A 27,610-nucleotide genomic window follows, 5' to 3' on the forward strand; every position below is an offset into this window, starting at 1 on the left:
CTAGGAAAAATCAATTTCTTGAGAAGGTTTATATCAAACCTAAGTGGTAAAGCTCAACCATTTTCTCCATTGCTAAGGCTCTAGAAAGACGATGTATTCGAATGGGGAACAGAACAACAAAAGGCATTTGATGATATTAAGGCATATTTGTCGAAGCCTCCAACTTTAATGCCTCCCATTCGAAATAAAGCAATGAAGTTGTATATTGCAGCATCAGATTCGACTATTGGAAGCATGCTCGCACAAGAGGATGAAAATGGCATAGAAAAGGCTATTTATTATCTAAGTAGAATTTTAAATGATGCTGAAACTAGATATAGTTCAATTGAAAAACTTTGTCTATGTTTGTATTTCTCTTGTACCAAACTTAAGCAATATATCAAGCCAGTTAATGTTTACGTTTATTCTCACTTTGATATCATTAAGCATATGTTATTAAAACCAATTTTGCATAGTCGAATTGGGAAGTGGGCTTTAGCTTTAACGGAATATTCATTAACCTATCAGCCTTTGAGGGCTGTCAAGGGCCAAATAGTTGTTGACTTCCTCGCTGATCATTCAGTGGTTGAGGTTTCGATAACATATATAGAATCTGAGCCTTGGACTCTATACTTTGATGGCTCGAGACATAAACATGGTACAGGAATAGGAATCTTAATTATTTCTCCTTTAAGAATTCCAACAAAGTTTAAGTATAAGATTAATGGAACTTGCTCCAATAATGAAGCTGAGTATGAGGCTTTGATTGCAGGCCTAAAGATTCTTTTAGACCTGGGGGCAAAACACGTTAAAATCAGAGGAGATTCTGAGTTAATAATAAAGCAATTAACAAAGGAGTACAAGTGCATTCAAGAGCATTTGATGAAATACTTTGTTATTGCCTTCTCTTTACTAAAACGTTTCGATTCATGTGATATTCAGCATGTGCCTCGAATCGAGAACTAGGAGGCAAATGATTTAGCTCAAATTGCTTCTGGTTACAAGTTAACAAAAGAGAAATTAGAGGAATTGGTTGAAATCAAAGAAAAGCTAATCACATGTGAAGCAATGCCTCATCAGCAGGGATACAGCATGTTCCAGCGAGTGAGTTGCACTCGATTGTCAAACCTTGGCCTTTTAGAGGCTGGGCCTTAGATTTAATTGGTGAGATTAGGTCAGCTTCATCAAAAAATCAATGTTATATATTGGTTGGAATCGACTATTTCACCAAATGGATAGAGGCTATAGCCCTAACGAATGTGGATCAAGAAGATGTGATCAATTTTGTTCAAAACCATATTATTTATAGGTTTGGGCTTCCTGAAACGATCACTACAGACCAAGGAACAGTGTTTGTTGGTCGAAAAATGCAAGATTTTGCTGAGCAATCAGGCTTTAAGTTAATAACTTCGACGCCTTGTTATGCTCAAGCAAATGGACAAGTTGAAGCAGCTAACAAGGTCATAATTGGTTTAATTAAAAGACACGTGGCTCAAAAGCCAAAGAATTGGCATAAGACTTTAGATCAAGTCCTATGGGCATGCAGAAATTCTCCTAAGGAATCCACAGGTTCGACGCCTTTTCAACTAACTTATGGTCATGATGCTGTGTTGCCTGTTGAAATAATGATGCAATCAATTCGAGTGCAAAGGCAACTAGAATTACCTCCTGACCATTATTGGAATTTAATGTTAGATGAGTTGGTAGATGTGGATGAGGAGAGGTTGCAAGCGTTGGATGCTTTAATTCGACAAAAGGAAAGAATTGCTAAAGCATACAATAAAAAGGTTAAGTCCAAAACCTTCGACGTAGGAGAAATAATTGGAAATAAAAGATATCCATTAAGACTTTCAAAAATGCCACTCCCTCCTTCGATAAGTCGAAAATGGCATTTTTGGGGGGCAATTTGTTGGGCATAAATTTGGTGCTTATTAATTAAAAATTAATTAGTAGGTCCATTATTTATTTGAAGGTTATATTAATAAAATGTGGCTTTCAAGTATCGCGTCGAAGTTTCGATCATGTCGAAGTGGAAGAAAGTCTCGAAGGCTCAGAAGGACATGGTTGAGAAAAGCTTTGTAAAAAACTTGTCGAAAGGGCAAACGGAGTCAAAAGGCTAGTTGGGCCAGGCCCAAAAGGAGTGGTAAAGGCCCAATGAACATTGGCGCGCGCTGAAGGAATGAAGATCGAAAGTGGAGAACGTGGGTCGACGTGGCAAATCGAAGACCGTCCAGATGATCAAGAAGCAGTTACCACTTTGTCTTAGTATTTATAGCAGTTTTTCATTCAGAACAAGGGTCACAAAATTTTATACAAAACTCTCTCTGAAATTCGAACGAAAGGAATAGTTGAGGAGAAATGTATGTTTTGTGAACCATTTACTTGTAATTGCTTTACTTTCAATGCAATTTACTTTTCAGCAATGTTCTTTAGTTTAATTTAAGTGTTTTTCTTAAGAAACTGCTGTTTTCGAGGCGATTCGAACTAGCACTTTCTCTGATTATTTGAAAACGATTTAATTCTTAAGTGTTTGTTTTTCTCTGAAAACGAACATTCAAACATTTTTCCAAGTAAACAAAACACAAAATTGTCCTGAGATTTCTAGTTGGTCTCGCGAGTTTAAACACTCAAACTAGCGGTTGTTTACCAAATTCCCACGTAAACAACAGGATGATTTTCATTTTGACAACCACGAGCGTCTTGGCGCTGTTTGTGTGGCACCTTTCCTCCTTTTATTTGTGATACATCTGCTTTTTCGCCTTTTGTGCAATAGCTCGATCTTTCTAGACTATTTGGATTCACCACATTTGTTTGTTGTCCTGCATTATGATCAACATCAACGAATCAAAAATAAAAACTATAGATGAACAAACTAATTTTCCCAATCGAGATTTTTTAAAAGAATAAATTTCAAATGTGATATTATAACAAGTATTTCGAGTATCCGCACTAAAAACGGGTCGGACAAATGATTTGTGTTCTTGATTTCCACAATAACATGATAAGAGCATGTAACAAAATTTACCACTTATTGCATAAAGATAGAGAAAATAATAACTAATTTAAACAACATTTAAATAAGCTAATTTTCAATCTTAAAACTAAAAACACCATAGGGAACTATATATATATATATATATATATATATATATATATATATATATATATATATATATATATATATATATAAGTCATTCGTCACTATAGGAAACAACTTTTAAACAATGGGAAACAACGAAAAAGAGTCCAACGAACTGTTAGTATAATGGGCAACACCGCCACCTAAGTTTGGTTGACCAAGGCCACAACAGAGGTCGTTATGACGATCATCAACATAAAAAACGTACACTCAAACAAGTAATTGTTGTAGGTTTCTTGGATGATCGTGATGACAAATATGGTAATATAATCCAGAATGCTACATATGTGAATAACAGCATAAAGTTTAGTTTGGCCCTCCAGCAGAGCCTTGGTCTGAACCACGAATGCTCCACCAAAAACTAACAAAATCCTTGGAGTCGATATATTCCTCCCTCTATTCCCTATTCCCTTATTCTATATATAGTCCCTGTGTTTAATGTTAAGTTTACACATTCTATTTCCCTTGCTCAATCCTTGATTTGTTGTGTTATCTTTTCGTTCTTTGATTGTAGTATCTACAACAAAATTTGTTATGATGTCTTTGTAGTTCCTATGGTGGATGCTTTATGCTAAAACAACTTAATGTGTCAGTGCAACATGTTGAACAAGATGTCTCATCCTGAGTAGGACATCTTGCCCAGTAATAACAACATGTTAAGGACAAATGCACCAATACAACATGTTCAACAAGATGTCTCAGCTTGAGTATGACATTTTGTACAGGCAGATGACATTATCTTATCTTATGAGCGTGCGTGAATCTCTCCGAGATATGTTACAAAGCGCGAATTAAAGATTGCATGTTGATTAAAGGTTTGTTACAGAAATTTGCTAACAAACATATGTGTTAGATATGATTGGAATTAATAACTAACTTAGGAAAGGGTTTATTTGAATATTTATCTTGTAAAACTAGTTTTAAAACAAAGTTTGTTTTAAAACTAAAATCCTATCATGATGCAACTCAAACTCAAGCAAATCACAGAAGTTGCATCAACTATAAAAGAAGACTCAAGCCAACATTTTTTGTACGAGCAAATATTGAAGAATCTCTAGAATAAAGTTAGTTGTGAGTCAAAGCAATCACTTGTGCAGTTGCACAAGGGTGACCTTCTCTAAAGTTTTAGAGCTAGGTAATATTGAATTAGGTAATTCAACATATCTTCGTGATAAGAGAATTACGACCATTCAAGCTAGGTGATCGTGGAAAAGTGTGTAGGTTCTCATACTTAGGGGGAGTGAACCTTTAAGTAGAAGGTGCACTAGGATTAAGAAAAGGCATAAACAACAATAGACTATGTTGTTCGTCGTAAGACTGAGTATTAATTCAAAGCAGTGGTCTTCCTTTTCTGGATTGGTATCCCCTGAATAGGTGTAATTTCGCCGAACTGGGTTAACAATTACTTGTGTCCTTTACTACTTTCATTATTTGTCATCCTGCATCACAAATTCACAATTGTCATGCATGTGGTCTTAGACATCAATCGAACCTCAGACCTCAAGAGGAGCACACTCCCAGGTCCCAAGCCAATACCAATGCACCAACCCAAGTGGGTTATAAATAGGCTTTTGTCTGAAACCGTAATGGTCGACCGATTCTTGAGTTCCAATGTAATTTTTAATGTGAAAACTATAAGCTCCGATTTGTAACTTCAATCTCAATGCACATCACGGTATACAAAGTTATCTTTTTTTTTTAGCGAGTCAAAATTAACTTACATCATTAATCAAATAATATTCAATATAAGGAGGAATAATCTCAACAGACTTCCAAATTGTTTGAGCTAACACAAAATACCGACCGCTATCTTGTACAACAATCCGATGATGGAATATTAGCTTCAGCAAGAATACCCGCATCTACATTGCACTTAAGCCATCCTATTGGTGGCTTCTCCCATTTTACAAGATCCTGGTGTACACATATATTGTTACTGCCACGCAGCCACGCTGCTTCATTTTGCGCAATTCAAACCATCCTTCCACATATGAGAAGAATTTATACCAACTTGCTGAGAATTAAATCTAGTGTCATTCCATATTACATTGCTTCTGTCATGCCAAATGTTCCACATTAACACAGCTTCTTGGCCTGCTAATTCTCTATATATAAAGAAAAAAAAAAGTATCTTCTAGTGATTTGATTGTTTGAATTATAAAAAGTTAAGGTTAAAATAACAGTTAAAAGTGAAACCAAACCTTGGCGGCATCAACCTTCTGTATTATACTTAATAAAGCAAACTTGTTGAAAATGACAGAGTTTCCATTGTCAGAAAACTATCACGAACCTCCTAATTAAATCCCATGTATCACAGTGAAGAATGGTTTCTCTCCTTTGAAGTTATGGTCATGTAAAATCTAGACCCTTAAAAAAATAAAAGGGTGGAGAAGGATTTATAATATAGAAAAAAGAGATCATGATGATTAAATGGTAGAGATTGGTACAATGGAGAAACCATGATAGATTCTCAACAGATAGAATCCATTCCCCACAAATTGGGAGGTAACTGAGGCAAATCAACAACTTAGTGTTGCATTTGATAAAAAAAAAAATAATAAAATCTTTGGTGTGCATCATGCCAACCTCGAATTCGGAAAAGGGGAGCCTCATCCCCAGGAAAAAACATAAAACACAACATGCTGCTATACTTGTATGTTAAATTAATACATCACTATATTGACCAGCAAAACTATAAGGGATTTGCATGAGTACTTTGTACATTCAACCAATAAAGTGTTGATTTAGACACAGCCTTATTCTTTGATGGCATAATATTACAATATGAGCAATGTCAAAACAAAATATACCCTTCAGAATTCGTATACAGAATCCCTAATCATGGCTCACTAAGAATAAACTTTCTTCCTCAAAATACATACAGGATACAAAATGAACTCTGTAGAAAAAATAGAAAAACAAAAAATAATAGCACAAAAGATACAAAAGGACAATGGTGAGTGCGAAAGAAAAAGGAAAAGCAATGTAAAGGAAGCTATCTTCACAAGCCCTTAACTCAACTATATGCTTTTAAACTTCTATTGCTATGTATTATTGTTCTGATTTGTTCTCTCTCTCTTCCATACAATTACTATGCCGTAAAAATCAGAGGAAGCCAAAAAGTTTTCTCCTTGGTTCCAAGCAATCCCCATCACAGGAAACCGATGACCCTGCATCATAAAAATTATTGTCATTTTGTGCTTCATTGTAACAACAGTACCTTACCCCCAACAATGAATGTTAGACCAACCTGTAACTTGTTTACACATGTATGCTTTGGCTTTGTTAAATCATAGAAATAGACATTTGAGTCCTCACTGCCAGCAACTGCATATAAACCAGGAAAGTTAGAATCATGTAGTCAAAGAAATTTCAGAATTGTTGCCGGTCTACCTTTCATCAATGTGTAATTATCTTGGTATATCATTTAATTGCTTTTGTATTCTAAATAATTAAAGTTTAAAAAAAAAAATTGGAAAAAGCAGCAAATCACTCTCCATGGCTTTCAAGTCTTGATATAAGCATTGTACATTGATAAACAAACACTTTTTAATGGCAAAGAAGACATTATACAAGTCTTGAAATATAACTACATCCGACATACAACAAAAGATCATTTTCTGGTTTGACAGAGCCGAAGGTTTACTCTGATTTATAACATCGTTATTAGAATTTACTAGTGCTTCAAAAGACGAAAGTAAAAAATAAACGAAATGAGAAACAATGATATCAAGATATCAACATACCAATAAATTCTCCTTTTTCAAGAGAAAGAAGGGGGCAGAAAGAAGCTTGAATTTTGTGTATCCGAGGAGTTAATTTGAGCGAGCAACGAAGAGTTAAATAGCCTTTTATCTCCAAAGCCACACTGTAATATGCGAAATTTAGTGCTCCGAGGAAAAATAAGTGTTCAATTAGGATAACAGAATGCACATGGGAGTAATGGCTCATTGATTTTGAACCTGAAGAAAGACAGATTTCCATCCTGAGTACAGGTCAACAACACAGGTCCTCGAGCCAGCAGAGAGAAACTCCTATACTGCACTGTTGTTACCGGAGATCTGTGTTTGCTGCTACTTCGATGACGATGAGAGCGGGATAATATACCTGTGTGGGAGTTCATATTTACAGAGTATATACATCCCTGCGTACTAAACCCAGTAAGTAAAGAAAATGAGATACACCTAATCATAAGGATATACATGTGCATGTATAGAACAGCATACCTGTGCATCTCCACAAAATATGAGATGACCAGTATGATCATGGTCCATAGCGGTAACTCCAGCGTCAAATAACGACTTGTTAATTATCCTTCCAGTGCTAAAATTGAATACCTGGTACATTGTGAAAAAATAAGAAAAATGTATTCAAATAAGATACTATATTGACAAGAAATGGTAAAACACGAGAACATGGGATTTTATAGGGAAAAGAATAGAGGAGGTAGCACATGCATCATGACACTAATAGTTAAAGATAGGGAAATTTTCTAATATTATATATGGAAGTATGAGCTGCATGAATTCACTTGACCCTCATTGTCCCCTCATTGTCCAAATTTTTTTTTTCCAGCCCAGTCACATGATCTAATAGTATGTCTAGACAAGGGTGTGGAGAGCATTCTCCATATTTAGGAACTTGTGGAGAGAAAGGGTGTGGAGAGCATTCTCTCAAATTGTTCCCTGTAATTTCTGGACAGAGAGGGTTACTTATATTTGAAAAACTAGTTACCCACAAACTGTGTTAGAAATGTTGATAAGGTTTTAACGAAAAAATGTATGAATGGGTAATACTGATAATTTACAATACAACACTTAATACCCATATAACCTTCCCATTTATTCCCTAACCAATCATCTAGATATGGGAGTGATATTTTCCATTCCATCTACTTTATTCCACTCCTTTCAATTTCATTTGGTTCTCTCCAAACTTTGAAACATAATAACCTTAGTGGCAAACCAGAAACAATAAATTGTTTTCTATTACTTCAGAAAGAAAGAACAAAATGCCACTTCAATGCATTACAGGTTTTAGAGATGCCATGTTAACATTAAGTTGGCTCTTCCTGATTAAAAAATGGGAATGCCCAACATCAACACATTCAATAAAATAGTTTCAGCGGGGAGCCATCAAATATGTTACTTCTGAATAAAAAAAAATAGAAACAGGTAACATGTTTACATTGATTTCTTTGTTTTCATTGCCAACAGAAAGGAAGTTGTTATTTACCTGCACCAAATACAGAAAAAATACTTTCTTCAGTAGCAATCAAAGGTGAATATAAAAGAAAATTTATTAATTTACCTATATAAAGTACCAAAATCTACATAAGAATATATTACATACATTATGGGAAAATCAAACAAACAACAGGAAGATTTATGTTTCACCAAGTGTGATAGATAAGAAATATTCAGCAAATTTTTATTGTTTTCCCATCGTTTAAAACTGACATGTTTCCCTCCCTCTCTCATGCTCCTGCACTCTCTTAGAGAAACATAGTCAAATTTCACCAGATGTGACAGAGAAGAGAAGGACACACTTTAAACGCTAGATTCACAGCCCCCTTCCCCCTCACTGTATCATATTTTGCACAAGCATATATTCACTTGTTAAAGCCTCAATCACAAGCAAACCTAAATAAACCAAACATGTATCAAAAAAAGAAAGAAAAAAAACCAAACATGTATTGGTGTCTCAAATTCTGTAACATGGACTACAGTGATAAGTGATGGGTTTGCCATATCATTTTCTCCTTTTAAAAGCAAGTTTATTCCTTTAACAAACTGTACGAGAGATTCAAGACCCCCCCTAAAGAATCTAGCCATCTTCAATTTAGCAACTTTGTCACTACTCTAGTGTAGAGGATGAGACTTTTTGAATTTGAGAAGATAGAAAGATGAGAGTGGGAATCTGGTAAACCGAAACACACAACTCAGAGAATGTCGCTATTGTTCTAATAATAAAAATAGAAAAATAATAAAAAGATGAAATCCATCAAAAAGTTTACCAGAATATTATATAAAATATCAAATCTAAGTAATTTTCCAACTATTAGTGATGAAAATACTATCTTCAAAATAGAGCAGGTCAGACGATTAGCATTCTTTTTACAAACATAGAAGCACCGTATATTGTACTCACAGGGTGAAAACGGATACACAGTTGTGAAGAAACTCCATATATCACCCGTATGCAAATGCCTTTTTCTATCTCCCATACTCTCACAGTTTTATCCAACGAAGATGATGCAATGTACTGATTGTTTGATGTAAAATCAAAATCTGAAAATAAATCAGCATAAAATGAAACCATTTATGTAACAGCAGATGAAAGAAAGTTATACACTATCATCAGAATAGTTACTGTACATTGACAACAACATCATGACTAAATTGTACGTTTGGTTCCTCTAAGTTTGAACTATGTGTGATTTTGGTCCTTCCAGTTTTTTCATGTCAACCAAGTTCCTCCACTTTAAAATCAAGTAAATGAGGTCCTACGCCTACTATCAAAATTCTTTTACCGAAACCCTCTTAAATTTACAAATTTCTGACAAAATAAGTGGGGGTTTATGGTGGATTTGAGATTTGAAATAATTTTGGAGTTCAGAAGTTAGAAAAAACTTGATAAAATTTAAAGGATTCTGAAAGATATGAAGTTAGGATGTGAAGGGGGGTGATTTGATTTATTTTTTTTACTTATTTATTTTTTAGTGAACCGGTTAAAAATTTAAAATAACGTGAGAATTTTGAATAAATGAAAGGTTGAGGATCTGAATTCTCAAAAATATATTGAGGAACAAAAATCACACACATTAGGTGTAGAAGAGGATCTAAAAGTACAATTAAGTCTATAAAAAATAATAAATTGTGGGCTAAAAGGCATGTACGAATGGACTGTTTGAAGAATGATAGCGGATTTATATTTGTCAAACTTCTAAGTTCCTATAGTCATAGTGGACATGAACTTAGTTTCACTTTCATATCGTAAACAGGGTAAAAATCCCCAGATTTGGAAAAAAGAGAGAAAGGACAATCAATATAGTGCAGATCAAACCTGATATGGTGTCTTATTAAAAAAAACGGAAATGGGAAATATTCACCCAAAGATTTATTGATGTGAAATCCCCCTTAAAAATTTGTATATTAGATAATATGCCTTTGTGCATGCATGGCCATGTATGTTGTGCAAGATTAAATATAGACCAAGGGACCAATGCCAGTATATCCAACCTGTGACATCTTTGGAATGGCCACTTAATTGTTTGATGACTGAAGGTTTCTCTGAAACACTGCACACAGTCAAGGTTCCATCTGATGCCCCATAAGCGAGTAGGTCAGAACTCTTGTGCCCAAACTTTAACACCGTAACTACACATCAAGCTTTTCAGAATTAGTTCACTAAGAAAACCAAGCATACCAAAGATAAGTTACAAAAATATGGCAAGACAAATCTAGTTTAGACTTTAGATATACTACCAGAGGCTTTGCACTGGTCAAAGATGCAATGCATTCCTACAAAGGAATAGGCATGCTCAACCCCACGATGCCGTGGACGATCAGAATCACTTGCAGTTGAGGCAGAGCCAAAACTTGATCTACGATTGGATACTGAACTTGCAACTTGGACATCCTATGACAAAATAAACACAACTTTGACATATGACACCAAAAAGTAAATGATGAAGAAAATGAACTATATCTATAACTGAACTAATTAATACATGAACAGAAAAATAGTATTCTCACACAAACATGCACAGCATATACAAACCTTCCTTAGCAGAACTCCAAACTATAATGGCATAACTACATTCCTTAGCAGTAAAACACATTAAGTATGTTAGGGTGTATTACTCTGGATGAAACTTGAATAAAACTTAGTTATATCCTATTACATAGCAAAGACAGGTTTAGTTGACAGAGTCAATTACTAGCAAAGAACCCGGCAACATATCTCCACATCTTTGATTTTTTTATTAAAAAAAAAATTGCATATTTATCAAAGAGTTTAATGGAGATGCTTGGTCAGTGTAAATAAGTTTGCCACTGATTATCAAATTCCGTGATTTTGATTTATTCTTTTGGACAAACTAGCTCTTATCCTTGACTTAAGTGGTTATACTTATACCTAATTAACTTGCTGAGTTCATCGTTTAGCTCTTCTACAAACGCTTCATTCCAAAAAAAAAAAAAAAAAAATGAGCTTAAGTATTCTAAATTTCCCGCATCTGGGTGCCTGCCAAAGCACATAGAGACGTGTGCCTAAGTTATTTCTGTTAAATCGAACGGCTGGTCTCTCTATCAATTTTTATGGTACACTCTGAAAGCAACAATTGTGCTTGATTTAAGAGGTATAAATCCCACTAATAGAATCTGTCAATCTGTTTAATGAAAACATCTCTCTACCGCAATTACTACTCATTTAAGATTAATGTATTATATTCCAAACAACGCAAGAAGAATTAGAAATATATTACAAAAAAATCCACAAGGAATTACTCACCCTCCCAGAACCCCAGCTGTCCACCTCAGACCAACGGGGGAGTGGACTTGAAGATGGAATCCATCGGCCACTGATGAATCAACCAGTAAATTATCCTGATGTCAGAATTGTATGGAAACATAAATTTAAACTAGCACCATAAATAAGAAAGCTGCATCAACATAAAATGTGGTTATAGTTATAAACAGTTGCTGAAATTAAAGGACTAGCGCCAAAGAAGTACATGAAATTCAGATTTAAAGACAAATTAATGCAATTGAATTGAAGTCATTAAAATATGTAGAAACTAAAGTCCTTTTACTATATCAAGATTTCATTGGACGGTCACACAGTACACATGTTAAAGAATACAATATCCCCCTTAACCTAAAACATCTGCTCAAAAGAACTTCCCGATGTCCCGGATAAACAGTATGCATTTTAAAAAAAACATTGAACAAAAAAAAAACTAAGTGTAAGTTTGTTTGAGAGAGACAAATCAAATCATTAATGTTGTTACACATTAAAAAACTAAGTGTATTTAAATGCATATGAACATACTCCAAAATTTTCCTGCATATGAAAATTTAGTTTAAAGACTAAAACATCCAAATCACTTCAAAGTTCAAAGCTCTCAAGTTCAACTAGAGATGCCACTAAATCTTCATTCTACACCTTTTGATAAGTGAGTGACCGTAATGAAATCAATTGATAAAGTTTTAACATATATTTGGTCATCACTTCAAGTGAAAAATTCAGCAACCTGTTTCCTGGAGTACTTTGAAGGCTTGGGGCTCGTAGACTTTCACAGTTCCTAGGTCTGCATATGTAATTCCGGTATGCGACGTAAGTTTTCCCATTGCATCGCCAATCCTTCAACACAATCATTGGAACATTAAAAATCAACAACACAGAATCAAAGGTGACGGGAATATTAGTACAAAATACTACTGTATAATCTTCTTTTGTAAAATTTCCACCACTCAAACAGGGCCTCAAATTTTGAATTTGTGGTATATTTCCAAGATATTTGTTAGGAATGTTTAAGTATTAGCTAACCGTGAAAATTATACAATGCAACTAATAGTCTAGTGGTTGTGTCATTTGTGTGAAGTGATGCACGTGTTTGTGGGTTTGCTTCCCATCTAATTTTTTTTGTACTGCTAATTTGTTTAATAAATACGAAAAAAACTTAAATAGTTGCACCAACTATAGGGATCGAACGCGCTTCCGTGAAGATGCAGAGACGCGTGTTAATCCACTGAACCAACTCATTTGACAAAAATTAAATAGTTGCACTGATTATAGAGATCAAACCGTGGAAATTATCACAATGCAACTAATAGTCTAGTGGTTGTGTCATTTGTGTGAAGTGATGCAAGTCTACTTTTTTTTTGTACTGCTAATTTGTTAATAATTACATACAAAGATTAAATAGTTGCACCAACTATAGGTATCGAACACGCTTCCATGAAGATGCAGAGGCGTGTGTTCATCCACTGAACCAACTCTTTTTTTTTGGTGTTTTTTTATTATGAGTCCGATTTTTTAACATTAGAACAGTGCCACTCAATAGAAAGTTAGTAACAAAATCAACAGAGTTATCAACTGCTATCGGGAATGGCCTGGAACCACTTAATGTCAGAACCAACCCCCCAACCAGATTAAACTGGTGGTGAAAGCCAAAAAAAAAAAAAATCAACGAGTTATGAACAATTGAACATTACTTATCTAAAAAAAAAAAAAAGAGTCAAATCAATAATAAGCTTATGATCCAAAATTCAAAATGCATATTGAAAAACGAAATAATTAGAACAACGAGATCATAAAAGAGAACATAATAACGATCCAAATTTTGAGATTCAAATGAGGAAATTCATGAACATACCCTACGGCGGAGAATCCCAGCCTCGGCCTTCTGATGAAGGAGGAGGCGACGAATGCCGATGTATCGGGGATCAGCGTCAGGCGTTAGAGGCTGAAGAAGACAGCAGAATAGCTCTGGATCTGAACTCTTCTCTTTCTTGTTATCTTTGTTGTTGTTGTGGTGTTCGTTCTTTTGTGGTTTTTGTTCGCCGTCGTTCACGGTGGCGGTCACGTGTTCCGCCATGGTGTAGAATTATGAAGCGTTCATCGGAGTGAGGTGGCCGGAACAGAATCTCCGGCGAAGTTGATACGCGGAGCTTCGATTAAGGTGAATTAGAGAGAGAGCTTGAACTTATATGATCGGTGCAGAAATCGGGGGAAAATTAATTAAATCAAATGATATAATATTAATTATATGTTCGAAAATTGAGAGAAAAAATTGGAAATGGAAATCGCGAACTTTTTTTTTTTTTTTCTGTTTATTTGTAATTAAATTAAAAAGAAAATTATTATTTTTTGTCAAAAAAGAAAACGACACTCGTGTGTGAGTGTGATGTACTTTTTTAGAAGTCTACGGGCCCTGGGTAGTGTACTGTGGTTGTCTGATTGACTTTTTTATTTTCTTTTGTCACTCTTTTATTTATTTTTCTGTCCGTTTTATAAAATTACCAAAATATTTGTATTTGTTATTTAAGTAGCGGATTATGTCCGCCGTTTAAATAGCGGATGTTATCTATACTATATATAAAGAATATATATGAGTTTTGGTGTGAATTTTTCATAATATCAATAATACCCTTAATTTTTTTAGTAGCAACAAAAATCTTTTTATTAACAAAGTCACCATAATATAAGACACATTGTTTTTACCGGCCAAAATCTTTTATTAACAAATTAACCATAACTTAAAGAAGAAAAACTACTAACATTAAATTTTCAATATTTTACACGTCCGCTACTTAAATAATGGAAGCATGAAATAGAAAATTAATAAAGCCCCTAAGAAGAAATGATAGGATGGTAAAAAAAAATCTCATCCTTTATAAAAAAAATTTTACAGAACATTTATAAGTTGTTGCTGCTTATTATGAGATCTCTAGTTGTTCCACCCTAGGTCATGATCAATACAAATTTTTTGTTTGGTTTACTTGTGTTCACGGACACTAGTTAACATGATTCTTTATTTATTAATTTCAAAATTTAATCTCAAAATCTAGATTGTTTCAACTTAACAGAAAGTTGCCGATTTTTTTTATAAGAAAGTTACTGATTTCTTAATTACAAGATTTGATATAACTTTAAAATTCTATACAATCTTATTCTTGAATTTTTTTTTATACAAGAGAGGTTGTTAGGCCGAACTACAAAAGAACATGGTTGTTAAAATAAATATCAGTTACATGATAAAAAATCCGACAGAGGATGGTTTAAATAATAGATATCCGTGGGTAGAGTAAGTGCAAAACTTGCCGGCCCGTTCAGAATTTAGGCCCTGTTTGGATTTGCTTATTTTTGAGCTTAAGCAAACAGCTTATACAATTTTTATGTATTATAAATTTGTCAAGGTAGTTTATGATAAAATATATTATAAAAATGCAATTTTCACTAGTGTAAACTTATAAATAACATAAAATTTAATTTATATTGCATAAGCTCAAAAATAAGTTAATCCAAACAGGTCATAATTTACCTGCAATAATTGTAAATAATTGTAATCGGTGAATCCTTCATCATGATTAATGAGAGAGAATCGAAAATGGGGAAGGGTTGAGAGACACGTTTTATTAACTAAGGACACTGAAATTGAAGAGAAATCACGTGCTAAGTTTTTTCCCAAACAAATTGAAGAACAGATTTTATAAGTACCTATTCACACACCTAAGTAAAAAATTATAAGTAAAAAAATTATTTTACTTATAATAAGTAAACTAATATTCTTTATTATTTTGTTTTGTTTTTGAATAAATGATTTCACTTTATATAATGACTTAAATGAAAAATTATCCTCCCCTAACATAAAAAAAATACTATCAAGCTACTACTCCCAAACTCCCCAGCAATAGTCTTTGTCATTATAAATTCACAAAAGTGATGGAGCCGGGGTTCGAACAAGTCATGAAATTCGGCCTAACAATTGACATTTTTACTAGTTGAACTAGAATTTGTGAACCGTGATAATTAATTTTGAGTAGGAGTGAGGTCAAATGTGGAATAAAGATGAAAATGGCATCCTTTCTTTCACTATAAACAGATCGTTCAACGTAATTTAAAATTGTACCCAACGTCATACATATAATTCGTACAAATATACACCACACTAAATTGATAATATAAATACAAGTAACTTGCATTAGAAGGAATGAGGATGTTCAAAATACAATACATATCAGCACCACAATGATGTTCAAAATACATAAGTATTCGATTGCAGGCATCGTCATCTTCATATCTATTTTCCCAGACGATGAACATGTTTCTAAGACTTCTAACAGATGCAGAAATAAGAACATTATATCACTTGTTTTGCTTAGCTACAGTTCGCTGAACTGTTGAAACACCGTCTACAAATTTTGTCCGGAAAAGAACATTTGCATTATTGAACATGCCTTCCTTTAGTGACACCACAATAAACTGCAAATTAAAGGAACCAAAAGAAATGAGGTTATTCAACTTATTGGGTATGGAACTGTTGGTGGGTGACTTGCGCAAAATTTAAATAGTAAAAGAAAATTGATTTGAAAATAGTTGTAAAACCAAAACGAAAGACATAACTGAATCTACACTGTCGAAATAATATGTTTCAAACAAGACATTTTTGTATCTTGTTGAATTGGAATATCATAAGATTAAGGAAATCATGCCACAGTATAAACAAAATATCCTCTACCTGGGAGTGTGGAAAGTGATTTTTTATCATCTTCCCTATGTTTTGTGTGTGGCTCAAATCAAGAGCTGCATCAACCTGCAACAGATAATAACAGTTAACATTTGGCTAAACTGATAATCATTGCTTCAAAAGTATAAAATACATGTAGTAATAATCTTTTCCACTAAATTGGATCAGCTGCATAAATTGAATGAAGTGTAATTATAATGTCATATTGTGAATCATAAATAAGAAATTAACAATTATTTATACAAATAGTTTATGCACTGTGTATTGATTTTATACACAGATCCAACAGGTGTAACTCAGTTGGAAGCACACAATAAACTTGCAGGTAGCGGGCCAATGGTAGATCCCTACAAAATACATCTTTGGGGAGGGTGACGAGCTTAAAATGTGACCAAGCCATGGTCGAGGATTAATCTAGTACAAAGAGTCAAAGCATGTGAGGTTTTTTTCTCGGTCTTGCAAGGATACTAAAGGTTCGAATTGTGGTTGGTTGCCAACAAGGCTATACACATGCATTTACATAGGTCAACCATCCAAAAGATGGCATGATTGAGACAAATTGCATTGCAGGTTATCCAAATAGGTCAAACCAAAAGATCATATAGAACAAATAGTCGTTTCCACCACTCCAAGGTTATCAAACTTCGAATTTCCCGCAAAATCAATCTCCATAAATAAGTAATACTAACTCTAGTCCCATATAAAAGAAAAACCATAAGGAGGTTCATTTAATATTATTATTTTAAATTCCATATATAATCATGACATTAAATGTTTTTACATCTAAACAATTAATACATTTCTGGTAAACACAGAGAGGATATCAAAGTAATTTTAACAGTTAATACATCTTACAATTTGTGACTTTTTCTTATAATTAGGACCAAGACAACACTAAACGTTTTCTAATATATGAAACCAGAGGGAGTATTATTCTTCATCTCTAAAAATTTATCTATAACTTCCAACCTCTCGAGCCTATCAAAAGTTACTTGGACAAATTTTCAACCAGTTGTTTATCATTATATGTAAGGTAATAAATAGCTTTGCCAAACTTATGATTTTGATTAGTGAGACTGGATATTAAAAAAAATGAATACAATGCCAGTAAAATTTTCTGCAACATATAAATCTAACAGAAATAACAATTTAATTAAAATATCATTTTCCAATATAATTCAGATTCTATGAAAAAAAAAATACAAGGAAAATCATGTAAAACTTACCTCGTCCAAGATGTAAAGCGGAGCAGGTTTAAAAAGAAGCAGTGCCAGAATCAGAGAAAGTGCAAGCAATGATCGCTGACCTCCACTCAATTCAGACAATGACTGTTTCCATACACTTCCAAATGCAACACGAACCTCAAGACCATCGAGAAAGCTGCATCCTTCTGGAGGTTCTAACTTAGCCATTGTGCCCGGTAATAGTGTAGAAAATATTGATCCAAAGTCACTGGCACAGAACAAAATCATGATGCACAATCATTGACTAATATAAAGTAATTAAAAAAAATAGAATAATCAATTCCAAAATCCTAAACTGTTAGATGGTGACTGGTGAATGTATGGTCTTATATCTAAAATAATGACATGACTCTTTATGCAAGAACCCTTTAGGCTGAAAGCATGGACATTTCACAAAGTTCAACATAGACCTTATACTGAAATTCAATTTTTTACTGAAAATGGTGGGTTGGATTCAAGAATCAACCTCTTAATCAATTGGTCATAAAGGCTCATTCTCATACTACACTAAGAACCAATTCAACTACCTAAAAATAAATAATCTTTTAGGTGAAATTTTATGAATGGTTTTAATACATTATCAAATATATTAAGAGACCAAATTACATGAAAAAATAAACTTACGTATTCACTTTGGTCCAGGTAACATTTAGTGTCTCTTTCTTTTTCTCATCAAGCTCTTCAATCACCTTCTTGATTTTAGACTTGTCATTCTAGGCAAAAGAAGAATAGATTGAGCATTTAAACAAGAAAGGTAGAAAATGTTGAAGTAGATTAAAAATACCTCAATTATATTTTTCTTTGACATCAAGTCATTGTACTCATCTTCTGCCTTCTCAAACATTGCCATTACTTTCTTGTTCACCCTTTTCTCAAGCCTTGATTGTGCAAACAAAAACAAACAGTGTCAACATAGTACATGAGGGGGATATGTAATTGTAGTTGCACACAATATAGTAATGATACAGAAATTATATCATTAAAGCCACACACCCAGATTGTTCACCCTGAAGCTTCTCGAGTTCTTCCCTTGCTTTACCAGGATCACGAGAAGCAAAATCATAATCAGTCCCACTTTTACCAAACAACTGTTTTTCAGAAGCAATCCATGCATGCTTCTCTATCAATTTATCCACCCTCACAGAACAGTCTTTCTGTTCCATCTCCATTCGTTTTACCTAGAAAAAAATAGAATGAGGATAATGCTCTTTAGTGCACTAGTTCTAAGGGTATCGTATAGACAATGGCAGTCAAATTATTACCTCGTTTTCCATCCTCTTCCTTTCAAGATTACTCTCACTAAGTTTATGTTCGAGTTTTTTCTGCTCTTTAACAATGCCGCTGATTTCCGTGTCACACTGCTTCATTTTCTGACGAACTGCATTCAGCTCTGACTGAGCTTCATCAAGATTATTCCTTCCAGCAGCAACCTACATTTTGGAGGCTTGAGGACACAATTCTTTCTTCAGAGAAAGATATCAAATCAAATAATTATCTATGCTTACTGTGGATTTTTGTTCTTCTACTTCTGAGGAAAGATTAGTAATCTGTGTTCTCATGGATGCTAATTGTTGCTCCAAGGAAGCTTGCTCCTGGATAACAGCTTCCATTTCCATTACAAGCCTCTCTTTTTCATTATCATGTCCCTAAACCAGCAAGCAACCAATTAATTATCACAATGCAGTGACTATTTACTTGTCTGTTTACCTTATTTCCTTTAGATTATTATTTAATTTCCTTTACATTGTTTGTAAACCATGTCTCCTACGCTTTTGACTTAATATCAAGACAATATGATTTTTTTTGCTTAATAGTTAATACTTGATAGTTGGTTACACAATCTAGAGCAGCACTCTTGAATATGTTAGTTTACACAAAAACTCAGACAAGTTTACATGTTAATTCACAAGTTTGATAGCCATTAGTGCAACTAATTGACCATCACATTAGGAAGGATTTGACCAAACCATTACCCGAACCAATATAAATCCTTTGATTGATTTGGATTGGGCTAATGTAATTTTTTTGTTAAAACTGAATCAAACCAACCATTGAAGAACAGCTGAACGGGTAAGTCAATCGGGTCATGTAATGAAAGATAATTTCACACATTTATACAAATTGATATTTCTTTATTAACATTCCAACATTTTACATAGCCAGAACATTATAAAGAAAAATAAATGATAAGATAAACAGAAAGAATAGTTCTATAATATGTCAAATATAATGCTATTTACTAAACTTAGACGTAATAACATGTGAATAAGAAAATTAAATGGTTTAGGTTGGGTTCACAGGTTTGAGATTCAAAATCCGTTACCGGGTTGGACCACAACACATAAAATTCTCAACCAAACACCACGATTTTGTTGGGTTCCATTGGGTCAGGATTAACCAAACCACTGAACATCCTAATGTTAGAATTGGCAACTATTCAACTGTTATAATTTTATAAATAAGTTCATATGAATTGTCATATGTCAAAAAATAGTAACAAATTAATTCTACTAGTCAAGTATACCTTTAGGTCTTTTGAAGATGACTGCATTTGGGATTTAATCGACTTTATCTTTTTCTCCAAACCTTTTAGCCTACTTTCTCGATTATTGTCATGTTCTTTGATTGATTTCTCAAGTGATGAAACAGTCTTGACACAGTTTTCATATAAAAGTTGCTTTTCTTTGACTGCAGATTTTGCTTCTTCAAGTTCTTGCTCAATCTTCTTCACTAATTCTCCAAGCTACAAAGAGAAACGGAATGGGGGTAAAAGGGAGCAGGCAAAGAGAGGTAAATAACGATAACATAGAGAAAAACAATACTGCAACAACTTAAATCAAGGTGAAAGAAATGAGTAAATACCTTATGATGCTCGTTTTGCTCAGCTCTGCTCTGAAACAATGAAAGATCATATGACTTGAGTTCTAATTGTGCTTTGAGGTCTTTAAATTTTTTCTGAAGAGGAAGAAGCTCTGTGATCTGTAAGTCAAGATACAAAGACGAAAAAGATTGAGATTATGCTAAAAGTTTGAAACCATGAGCTTTATACGTTGACATAGAAAATGACCAGGCTCCAAAAGATTATAGAAGGTAAAAATAGCAAAATCTAAACAAATTTCAAAAACCCCTAATAGAAAATGAAATCATAATTTGAGCTAAATTTCATAAACCGCTACTTATTTTGTATGTCTATGTAAATGTATTAAGAAGACAAATGTATGTAAACAACACCAGCTTCCCTCTAGAGCATATATGTTGAACTAATGAATCTAGAGACAAGGTTTAATAGACGCTAAACCAAAACAAAGGGAAATCAACTTGCAAATACTTCTTATCTGTACTATTATCATTAATCTTGTTTGTGCCTTGCTGGGTGTCGACATGTGTAACCTAATTTAGAACCCGTTCATCCATCTCTTGGAATTTTCTTTTTGAATCTTGTTGCGTGTCGACTTGCTTAATCTATTTTATAACTCGTTCTTTCCACAACTAGATTAACACAATAATTCGTTGAAGTTCCCACACCAGTACACAAGCCCTTCTTCTAATGTCTAAGGTGAAAAAGGTGCAAAGCCCTTTGGCAGTGCGACATATATTCAGTGGCATGAGGAATGCCAGAATTTGGGGGTGGAGGGTTGGTTCTTAACATTCACTCTTCTTTTTGCAGTCCTTACCTACTAGTAGTAATTTTAGAAGGGGTTTACACGGACATAGAGAAATTAGTGCAATTTGTTTCATTGATGTCTTTCTTGTTTTTTCTTAATCTCTTTACCTAGGAGGATATGGATGCCATACACTTATGTCTTTCTCTATTCTACCAAACAGGTCCCTGAAAAAAGTTATACAATAATGTATCCAAACATTATTATATAGATAGATACTAGCTCCCATTAATCATATTAAAGAGGTGACTTTCAACACAAAACTTGACCCGCGTGCTAGTCAACTAGACTTCAAGCAATTGACTCCAACTTATGTTAATTAGGCTTATCATTCCTTTATGTAAAGTTGAAAAAGCTATCACAGACAAATAAAACAAAATAAATTTTATTTAACGATAGCAGTAACAAGAAATATACAATTAGAACAAAAGCTGTTACAAAAGCAATATGCAACTTTGTTTAACAAGTACATTTCCTGTCTTACAGGCTTTTCTAAATGTAAGTTTCCATGTCATTATGAAAAAACAGGTGTTCAGGGACTACCTTTGCCTCAATCTTTGATAACCTACTCTGATGCACTGAAAGTTTTGATTCAGCTTCAGCCACAGCATGAAGTTGCCTCAATAGATCACCACTTCCCCTGTTACAACAAACCCATCACAACATACCAAAAAGCATATACAACATAATATCATCAGATACAAGCATTCAATAACTAAGTGATAGCATCACTTAAGTGCATGTTTGGTATCGCGGTGGCTTTGCCAAAATCATGGCGAGCCACTATGATTTTGCAAAGCTACAAAGTGTTGCTTCTAAAAATCACAGTGACTCGCCGTGATATCAAACATGCACTTAGTAGAGAACAGAACCTGTAAAGTAAAATATTCGTTGCCAAAATATTCTGTGATCTCTGGTCACAGTCTATTGGTCAGAGAATAAAAGATATAAAAGATATATGCATATTGCAGTGAGAATTGTAATGATGAAAACAAGATAGAATCATACTTCCGGCTTCCCCCAGTAAGAAGACCGCTTGGCTGAAAAATATCTCCTTCAAGTGTGACACTGGTGGTGCGAATATTACTACTAAATGCCACCTATTTAAATAAAGCATCAAATGACAATTTTGAAAGAAATTTCAATTGTATATTAGTTAGATATAACAAGACATGACATGATGAAAACCTTAAACGAGATATGCATAAAGTTATTGTTATGAACCCATAGAGCAAAAGTGAAAACTACAGCAACAAAATACAAGACATGAGATGATGCACGCCATTCTATACTTCAAATATGATTACCATTCCACACTTTCTTCATATATTTTCATTTATTCGTTTGGACCTCTTCAACTAACTAACCTAAATAAACTTTATTCCTAATTACTTTGATTACCCTTTCTTCAACTCTTTTATCCAACAGTCACCAAATATTTCTACATAAAGTTAACTGATAGTTATGAATCGTATGATAGGGTGCACATCAGGAAGCATGGGAGTGAGGCCACGGGGAATCATTTCCTAGAGGGTGTAACTAACTTAGTGGGAGAAACATGACTAGGGACAAGTGGCAAGGGGGAGAGAGAAAGTAGATATGAGGCTATACGATGAAGGGATGTTCAGAAGTATCATTATGCATGAATTCAGTATTTTACTATTATTGGGAGATCATAGGCTTCTTGAATTGCCTAGTTTATTTTCATTCAATTTTCATTCCATTTCCACCTGCTGTACTTATCAGCTAAGTTCAACTTGAATTTAGCTTTTACTATACATCAATAATATCTTCCATTTCCCTTATTATTCTACTGTTTTATCTGTTTCCTTGATGATTTAATAAATTGAATCCTATCACCAACCGATCATAAAGAGGGCAACCAAGTATTATAAAACTCCTACCATGGCAAGATCAAAGGAAGGGTTGAACCCATTATAGGTCTATTGTAGGCGGCCTTATCTTGAAATTAAGTTATTCGGTTATTGTTAGACCATCAAGCTATTAAATTATAAATACATGATGTGAAGAAAAAAGCATTTAAAGTGTAACAAGCAGATATCATTCATGAGGGGTTTACGCCTCAATGTAAAATTACGGATACATGTAACTCGGCAGGAAAAACAGGTGTAGCTTGTTACCTTCTTTGCAGCATCGGGAGTTTTGCAAACAAAGGTTGAGCCAAAGACAAATTCCATTGCTTTCTAGAACAAATAGGATACTTAATTAGAAAAAATATAAAGTTGGAATTAATTTAAAATTAAATAAAACTACAAACATCAAAATGAATCGAATTTTCCAGGCTGTTGATCAAGACAGCCAAAAGATAAATACAAAATAAAACTGGAAAAAAGCTTATTAAAACAATTTAAATGACATGCAGAATGTTTTCATTACCCATATAAGCATCAGATACCATAAAATAAAATAAAAAAATTTAAACATGTGCAGTAAATTTTATTGTGATATACAAATTGAAATTCAAAGAAGCAAACCTTCAATTCTTCTTCATAACCAACCAAAGAAAGTGCAATTTCGGCATTCTCCTTGCCGACCTGCAATGAAATTAACCAAGGTCCTCAGAAAAGCTAATTAAGCAATCAAGACATTAGGTAACAAAATAAAATACAGACAAAAAATTACAGTCACCTACCAATTCAACAGCGGCATTTTGAACTCTTGAGGTAACAACGTAGGGTTGTATTTTGTTCAAAGGTATAATTGTCACTCTTCTTCTAAGATTGCCATTCTGTAATAGCTGTTTTCCAGTACTTTCTGTGTCAACTACAACATTGTACAACTTTCCACCAGCTGTAACCTGAAAACGGTCATTTCAAGTCATTAATGTCAGAATTTTCATTTGTAAATTCAGATATAAGTTATCACGCTGTCAACCTCTAGGGCAGTCACTGTGGACCTATCTTTTACTTTGATGAGTTTTGCAACAACACCCTTCACCTTTGACCTATCAAAGTCCTTGACGGGATCACGGTATGAAAATTCAACATTAGCCAAGTATGCTGAAATGTTGCGTATTTCATCCTTCAATTTTTGCACACAATCCCTCTCAGATTCACGCTCCTGGAAGTTGTTTTAAAGAAAAGTTTACTTAAATGAGACTCATGAACCTCTTTAGATTGAAAAGAAACTGACAGAAGAGAAACCAATCAAACCTTTTGCAAAGCTTCCATCTCACCCTCTTTATAAGGAAGAGACTCCAATCCTGTTTTGATATTTTCAACATCCTTCCTTCTTGCTCTGAGCTCATTTTCCACAGAAGTAGCTTCATCCTGTTTTGACCTTAATTGATTTTTTTTCTCTTTCAGTTCCTTTTCACAATGACTAATTTTTGTTTTCAGCTGTTTTAGTTCTGTTTCAGCACTTCCGACTGCTATCTTTGCATCGCCTAGTTGATCCTCTAAGCATTTCTCCTCGTTACCACTGCTCTTGCCAGCTAAAACGCCCTATCAATAGTTTTGAGCAATAGGATAAATAAAACATCTCAATAAAATAATAGGAACCCACAGATAGACAACATAGATCCTAACAACATTAAGCCAAGCCAGCACATGCTTCCTTTACCTGATATTCCTTTTCATGCTCCTCCAGGCTCTTTGAGAGCTCCTCAACTTTATTTTTCAAATCAGCTGCTCCTTCTTCAGCCTTTTTAATGGCAGACACCTTCTCTTCTACTGATTGCTTCAATTCTTCAATATTTTTAACAATCTTCAAAAAACCAAGGTTTGAAACCCAAATATCAGCTTCACAAAATTAGATAATATTTAAACAAAAGTAGCATAAATGTTTTTTAAAAAAGACAGCAATATTATTGAAACTGAGCAAAGATTGAATCCATAACATCACTAACATACTTTTTCTTTGTTGACTTCTTCACTCCTCAGAGTGTCTTCTTTATTATTTAGTACAGACGTTTCCTTTACAAGACTCTGGGAAAGTGCATCAACCTTTTCTGACAGAGATTTCATTTCCCCACCCATGCTTGCTTCCCTCTCAGCAGTCAACTGAGCTATTTTAGTCTCCATTTCCTTTACATCCACCATAGTTGTCTTAGCAATGTTGTCAATCTCAGCTATCTTGGCTTTTACTTGTTCCACCTCAGAAGTAGCATTGTCTTTAATAGTCTCCGCTTGAACATACTCAAAAGCAATACAGAATCTTCTCAGTCTATCCAACTCAGCGTTGCAATTAGCCCATTGCATGTACTGCGTCCTTTCTTTCCTTAACTTCTCCAAAGCTGGAAGTATCTCCTGATCAAGAAGCTTGTTGATCTCATCAACCTTACTCTGCTTCTTCTCAAGAGTTTTTAGAGCAGCCTCTTTCTTTGTCTCGTACATTCTTGTCCCAGCAGCTTCCTCAAGCATGGACAATATCTCTGGCGGTTTCATATTTAAAACCTTAGTAATCCGCCCTTGCATTATAAGGAAATGTGGATTGTTAACATTTAGTTGCACGGAATGGAAAAGGTTCTGGACTTGACTAGGTTGTGCAAGTTTCCCATTTATCAAATATTTGTTCCTCCCTCCAACCACAATCTGCATTGCACCCCATCACATCACATAAAAAAAATGAGACAGTAAACCAATTCAAGCACAAACTAAACCTAAAACCCATAACACTTAATATTTTATTTTAAACAAACTATGCAACTATTTAATGGAGTAGTATAAATCTATCTATAAATAAAATTAAAACAAAAAATTGCAAACACAAAACTTATAGTATGTTTGGGGAAGCAGCATATTATCAACTCCACCGCACGTCACAAAGGCTTTTCACCGTGAAAAGTTAGAAGCTACATATTGTAGATTTAAATTGGGCGCACGTCTACCAATATTCTACCGTGAAAAAAACACTACCTTAATCTCACTTGATAATTGACCTGCGTAGCATTGAAACTTCATATCAAAGGTGTGTCCGATGTCCAACTCATTTTTTATTCATGCTAGTCTCCAATACCACACAACACAAACACTTATTGGTTATCTCTATAGCACCAAAAATTGTGTCCTGGTGTCCAGCATGTGTCATGTCTGACACATGTGATTACATTGAATATGTCAAATTCTCAAAATTTTACCCGGGTTGACATGTCAGTGTTTGTGTCATGTCCGGCGTTGACATTTATTTTACTAAATTACTTTTATTTACTTAAATTATTACCATATAACCTGAAAGCAGCTACTAAACTCAAAACCCATAATTCTATTTCATCAAAATGATACAAAAATGAAAACTCTAAAAGCATAAGAAACACAATTAAACTATAAATTCAAACGCCATTCAAAAAAAAAAACTATAAATTCAAAGATAAATCAAATAATTAAAAAAATAAAAAATAAAAAACCTGTCTTGTAACAGTAATTTCGGAATGGCCTTCATATCCAAGAGGACTACGACTCCTTTCAGAATTATCAAACACAATTGAAACAGTAGCCTTAGTAATTCCCGCTTGACCTTGCTTATACACAAGTTCTTGAAGATTCGAAGCACGAACCTGCTGCAAATTAGTGATTCCAAGAACAAAACAAATCGAATCGAGAATATTCGATTTACCAGAACCGTTCAAACCAGTGATAGCGTTGAAGAAACGATCAAATCCAGGAACAACCGTTCGAGTTGCGTAGGATTTGAAACCTTCCAAGCAAATTTCCTTGATGTACATCGTTGTGAAATGGAATTGATTTGGGGGAAATGGATGTAGGAGAATGAGGGAAGGGTTTTGGAGATCGAAACCCTAAACGACAGCGTTTTGGTGGTGAACGTTGTGGAGAGTGTTGCAGAGAGAGAGAGAGAGAGTGGAGAATTTGAACTTTGAAGTTTTTGTCGATTTAATTCAACAAGTAGCAAAAGGCGGGAACTTTTCACCCACTTCAAAACGACGTCGCTTGCTTATGTTTGAGTGAGCTTGTAGTTGTACGGAACACGGAAATGAAGTGAAATTAGGGCATCGGGAGGGTTTGGTCGGATTCGGGGCATAAATGGCTCATCCGAGAAAAATTGAGGGTATAAAATTTTGGCCTGTCACCGATCATTTTAAGCTTCGGTTTTGTCGAGTGTCGGTTTATATGTGTTACGGGTTGGTCAGTTTAATTTTTTCGGGTCAACACATCAATAAAAAAATAAACACATATACATATAAAATAATATAATATTTTTACTTTAAGTTAACTTGTTAGTAAATACCGTCGAGAGATTAGACCAACGATAGGATAAAAATATAATTTAACTTTATAATAATACTGTCTATCTTGAGTCGTGTGTAAATAATTTGTAGTGTTTTTTTATAAAAGAAACGATGCTTCAATACTTA

At 34.1% G+C, this 27,610-nt stretch overlaps 3 protein-coding genes across 3 annotated transcripts; 1 reads left to right on the forward strand and 2 right to left on the reverse strand.

Annotated features, from left to right (window-relative positions):
* The first annotated feature begins 1,346 nt into the window (after positions 1-1,346).
* On the forward strand, positions 1,347-1,898 carry LOC123896008. The gene has a single exon (XM_045946467.1). The coding sequence runs from the start codon at positions 1,347-1,349 to the stop codon at positions 1,896-1,898; it is 552 nt and encodes a 183-aa protein (XP_045802423.1).
* A 3,915-nt stretch (positions 1,899-5,813) lies between these two features.
* LOC123893806 (WD repeat-containing protein 13) lies at positions 5,814-14,063 on the reverse strand. The gene is made up of 12 exons (XM_045943606.1): positions 13,500-14,063; positions 12,375-12,484; positions 11,633-11,702; positions 10,606-10,759; positions 10,360-10,497; positions 9,269-9,408; positions 8,306-8,353; positions 7,345-7,455; positions 7,081-7,262; positions 6,865-6,986; positions 6,369-6,445; positions 5,814-6,288 (listed from the first exon to the last, which is right to left on the reverse strand). Exons 1-12 carry the CDS (start codon positions 13,719-13,721, stop codon positions 6,163-6,165), a joined length of 1,500 nt encoding a protein of 499 aa, XP_045799562.1. The 5' UTR covers positions 13,722-14,063; the 3' UTR covers positions 5,814-6,162.
* Positions 14,064-15,684: 1,621 nt separating this feature from the next.
* LOC123893807 (structural maintenance of chromosomes protein 2-1-like) lies at positions 15,685-27,215 on the reverse strand. The gene is made up of 20 exons (XM_045943607.1): positions 26,645-27,215; positions 25,152-25,832; positions 24,862-25,005; positions 24,453-24,743; positions 24,175-24,360; positions 23,933-24,097; positions 23,775-23,834; positions 23,421-23,483; positions 22,288-22,379; positions 21,823-21,919; positions 20,480-20,596; positions 20,142-20,360; positions 19,123-19,263; positions 18,880-19,047; positions 18,611-18,795; positions 18,402-18,495; positions 18,242-18,330; positions 17,600-17,825; positions 16,365-16,439; positions 15,685-16,108 (listed from the first exon to the last, which is right to left on the reverse strand). Exons 1-20 carry the CDS (start codon positions 26,960-26,962, stop codon positions 15,992-15,994), a joined length of 3,528 nt encoding a protein of 1,175 aa, XP_045799563.1. The 5' UTR covers positions 26,963-27,215; the 3' UTR covers positions 15,685-15,991.
* Positions 27,216-27,610: the final 395 nt, after the last annotated feature.

This window comes from Trifolium pratense, linkage group LG7 (genome assembly GCF_020283565.1).
Source record: "Trifolium pratense cultivar HEN17-A07 linkage group LG7, ARS_RC_1.1, whole genome shotgun sequence".
NCBI lineage: Eukaryota > Viridiplantae > Streptophyta > Magnoliopsida > Fabales > Fabaceae > Trifolium > Trifolium pratense.

Coding starts and splice junctions, on each gene's coding strand:
- LOC123893806 (XM_045943606.1), bottom strand. CDS start 13,721: ATGGCGGAACACGTGACCGCCACCGTGAACGACGGCGAACAAAAACCA. Junction 12,485..13,499: donor CTGGGATTCTCCGCCGTAGG/GTATGTTCATGA, acceptor ATTGTGTTGAAG/GATTGGCGATGCAATGGGAA. Junction 11,703..12,374: donor CAAAGTACTCCAGGAAACAG/GTTGCTGAATTT, acceptor TTGATTCATCAG/TGGCCGATGGATTCCATCTT.
- LOC123896008 (XM_045946467.1), top strand. CDS start 1,347: ATGCAAGATTTTGCTGAGCAATCAGGCTTTAAGTTAATAACTTCGACG.
- LOC123893807 (XM_045943607.1), bottom strand. CDS start 26,962: ATGTACATCAAGGAAATTTGCTTGGAAGGTTTCAAATCCTACGCAACT. Junction 18,331..18,401: donor CAAAGAAAAATATAATTGAG/GTATTTTTAATC, acceptor TCTTTTGCCTAG/AATGACAAGTCTAAAATCAA. Junction 17,826..18,241: donor ACCTGGACCAAAGTGAATAC/GTAAGTTTATTT, acceptor GTTCTGTGCCAG/TGACTTTGGATCAATATTTT.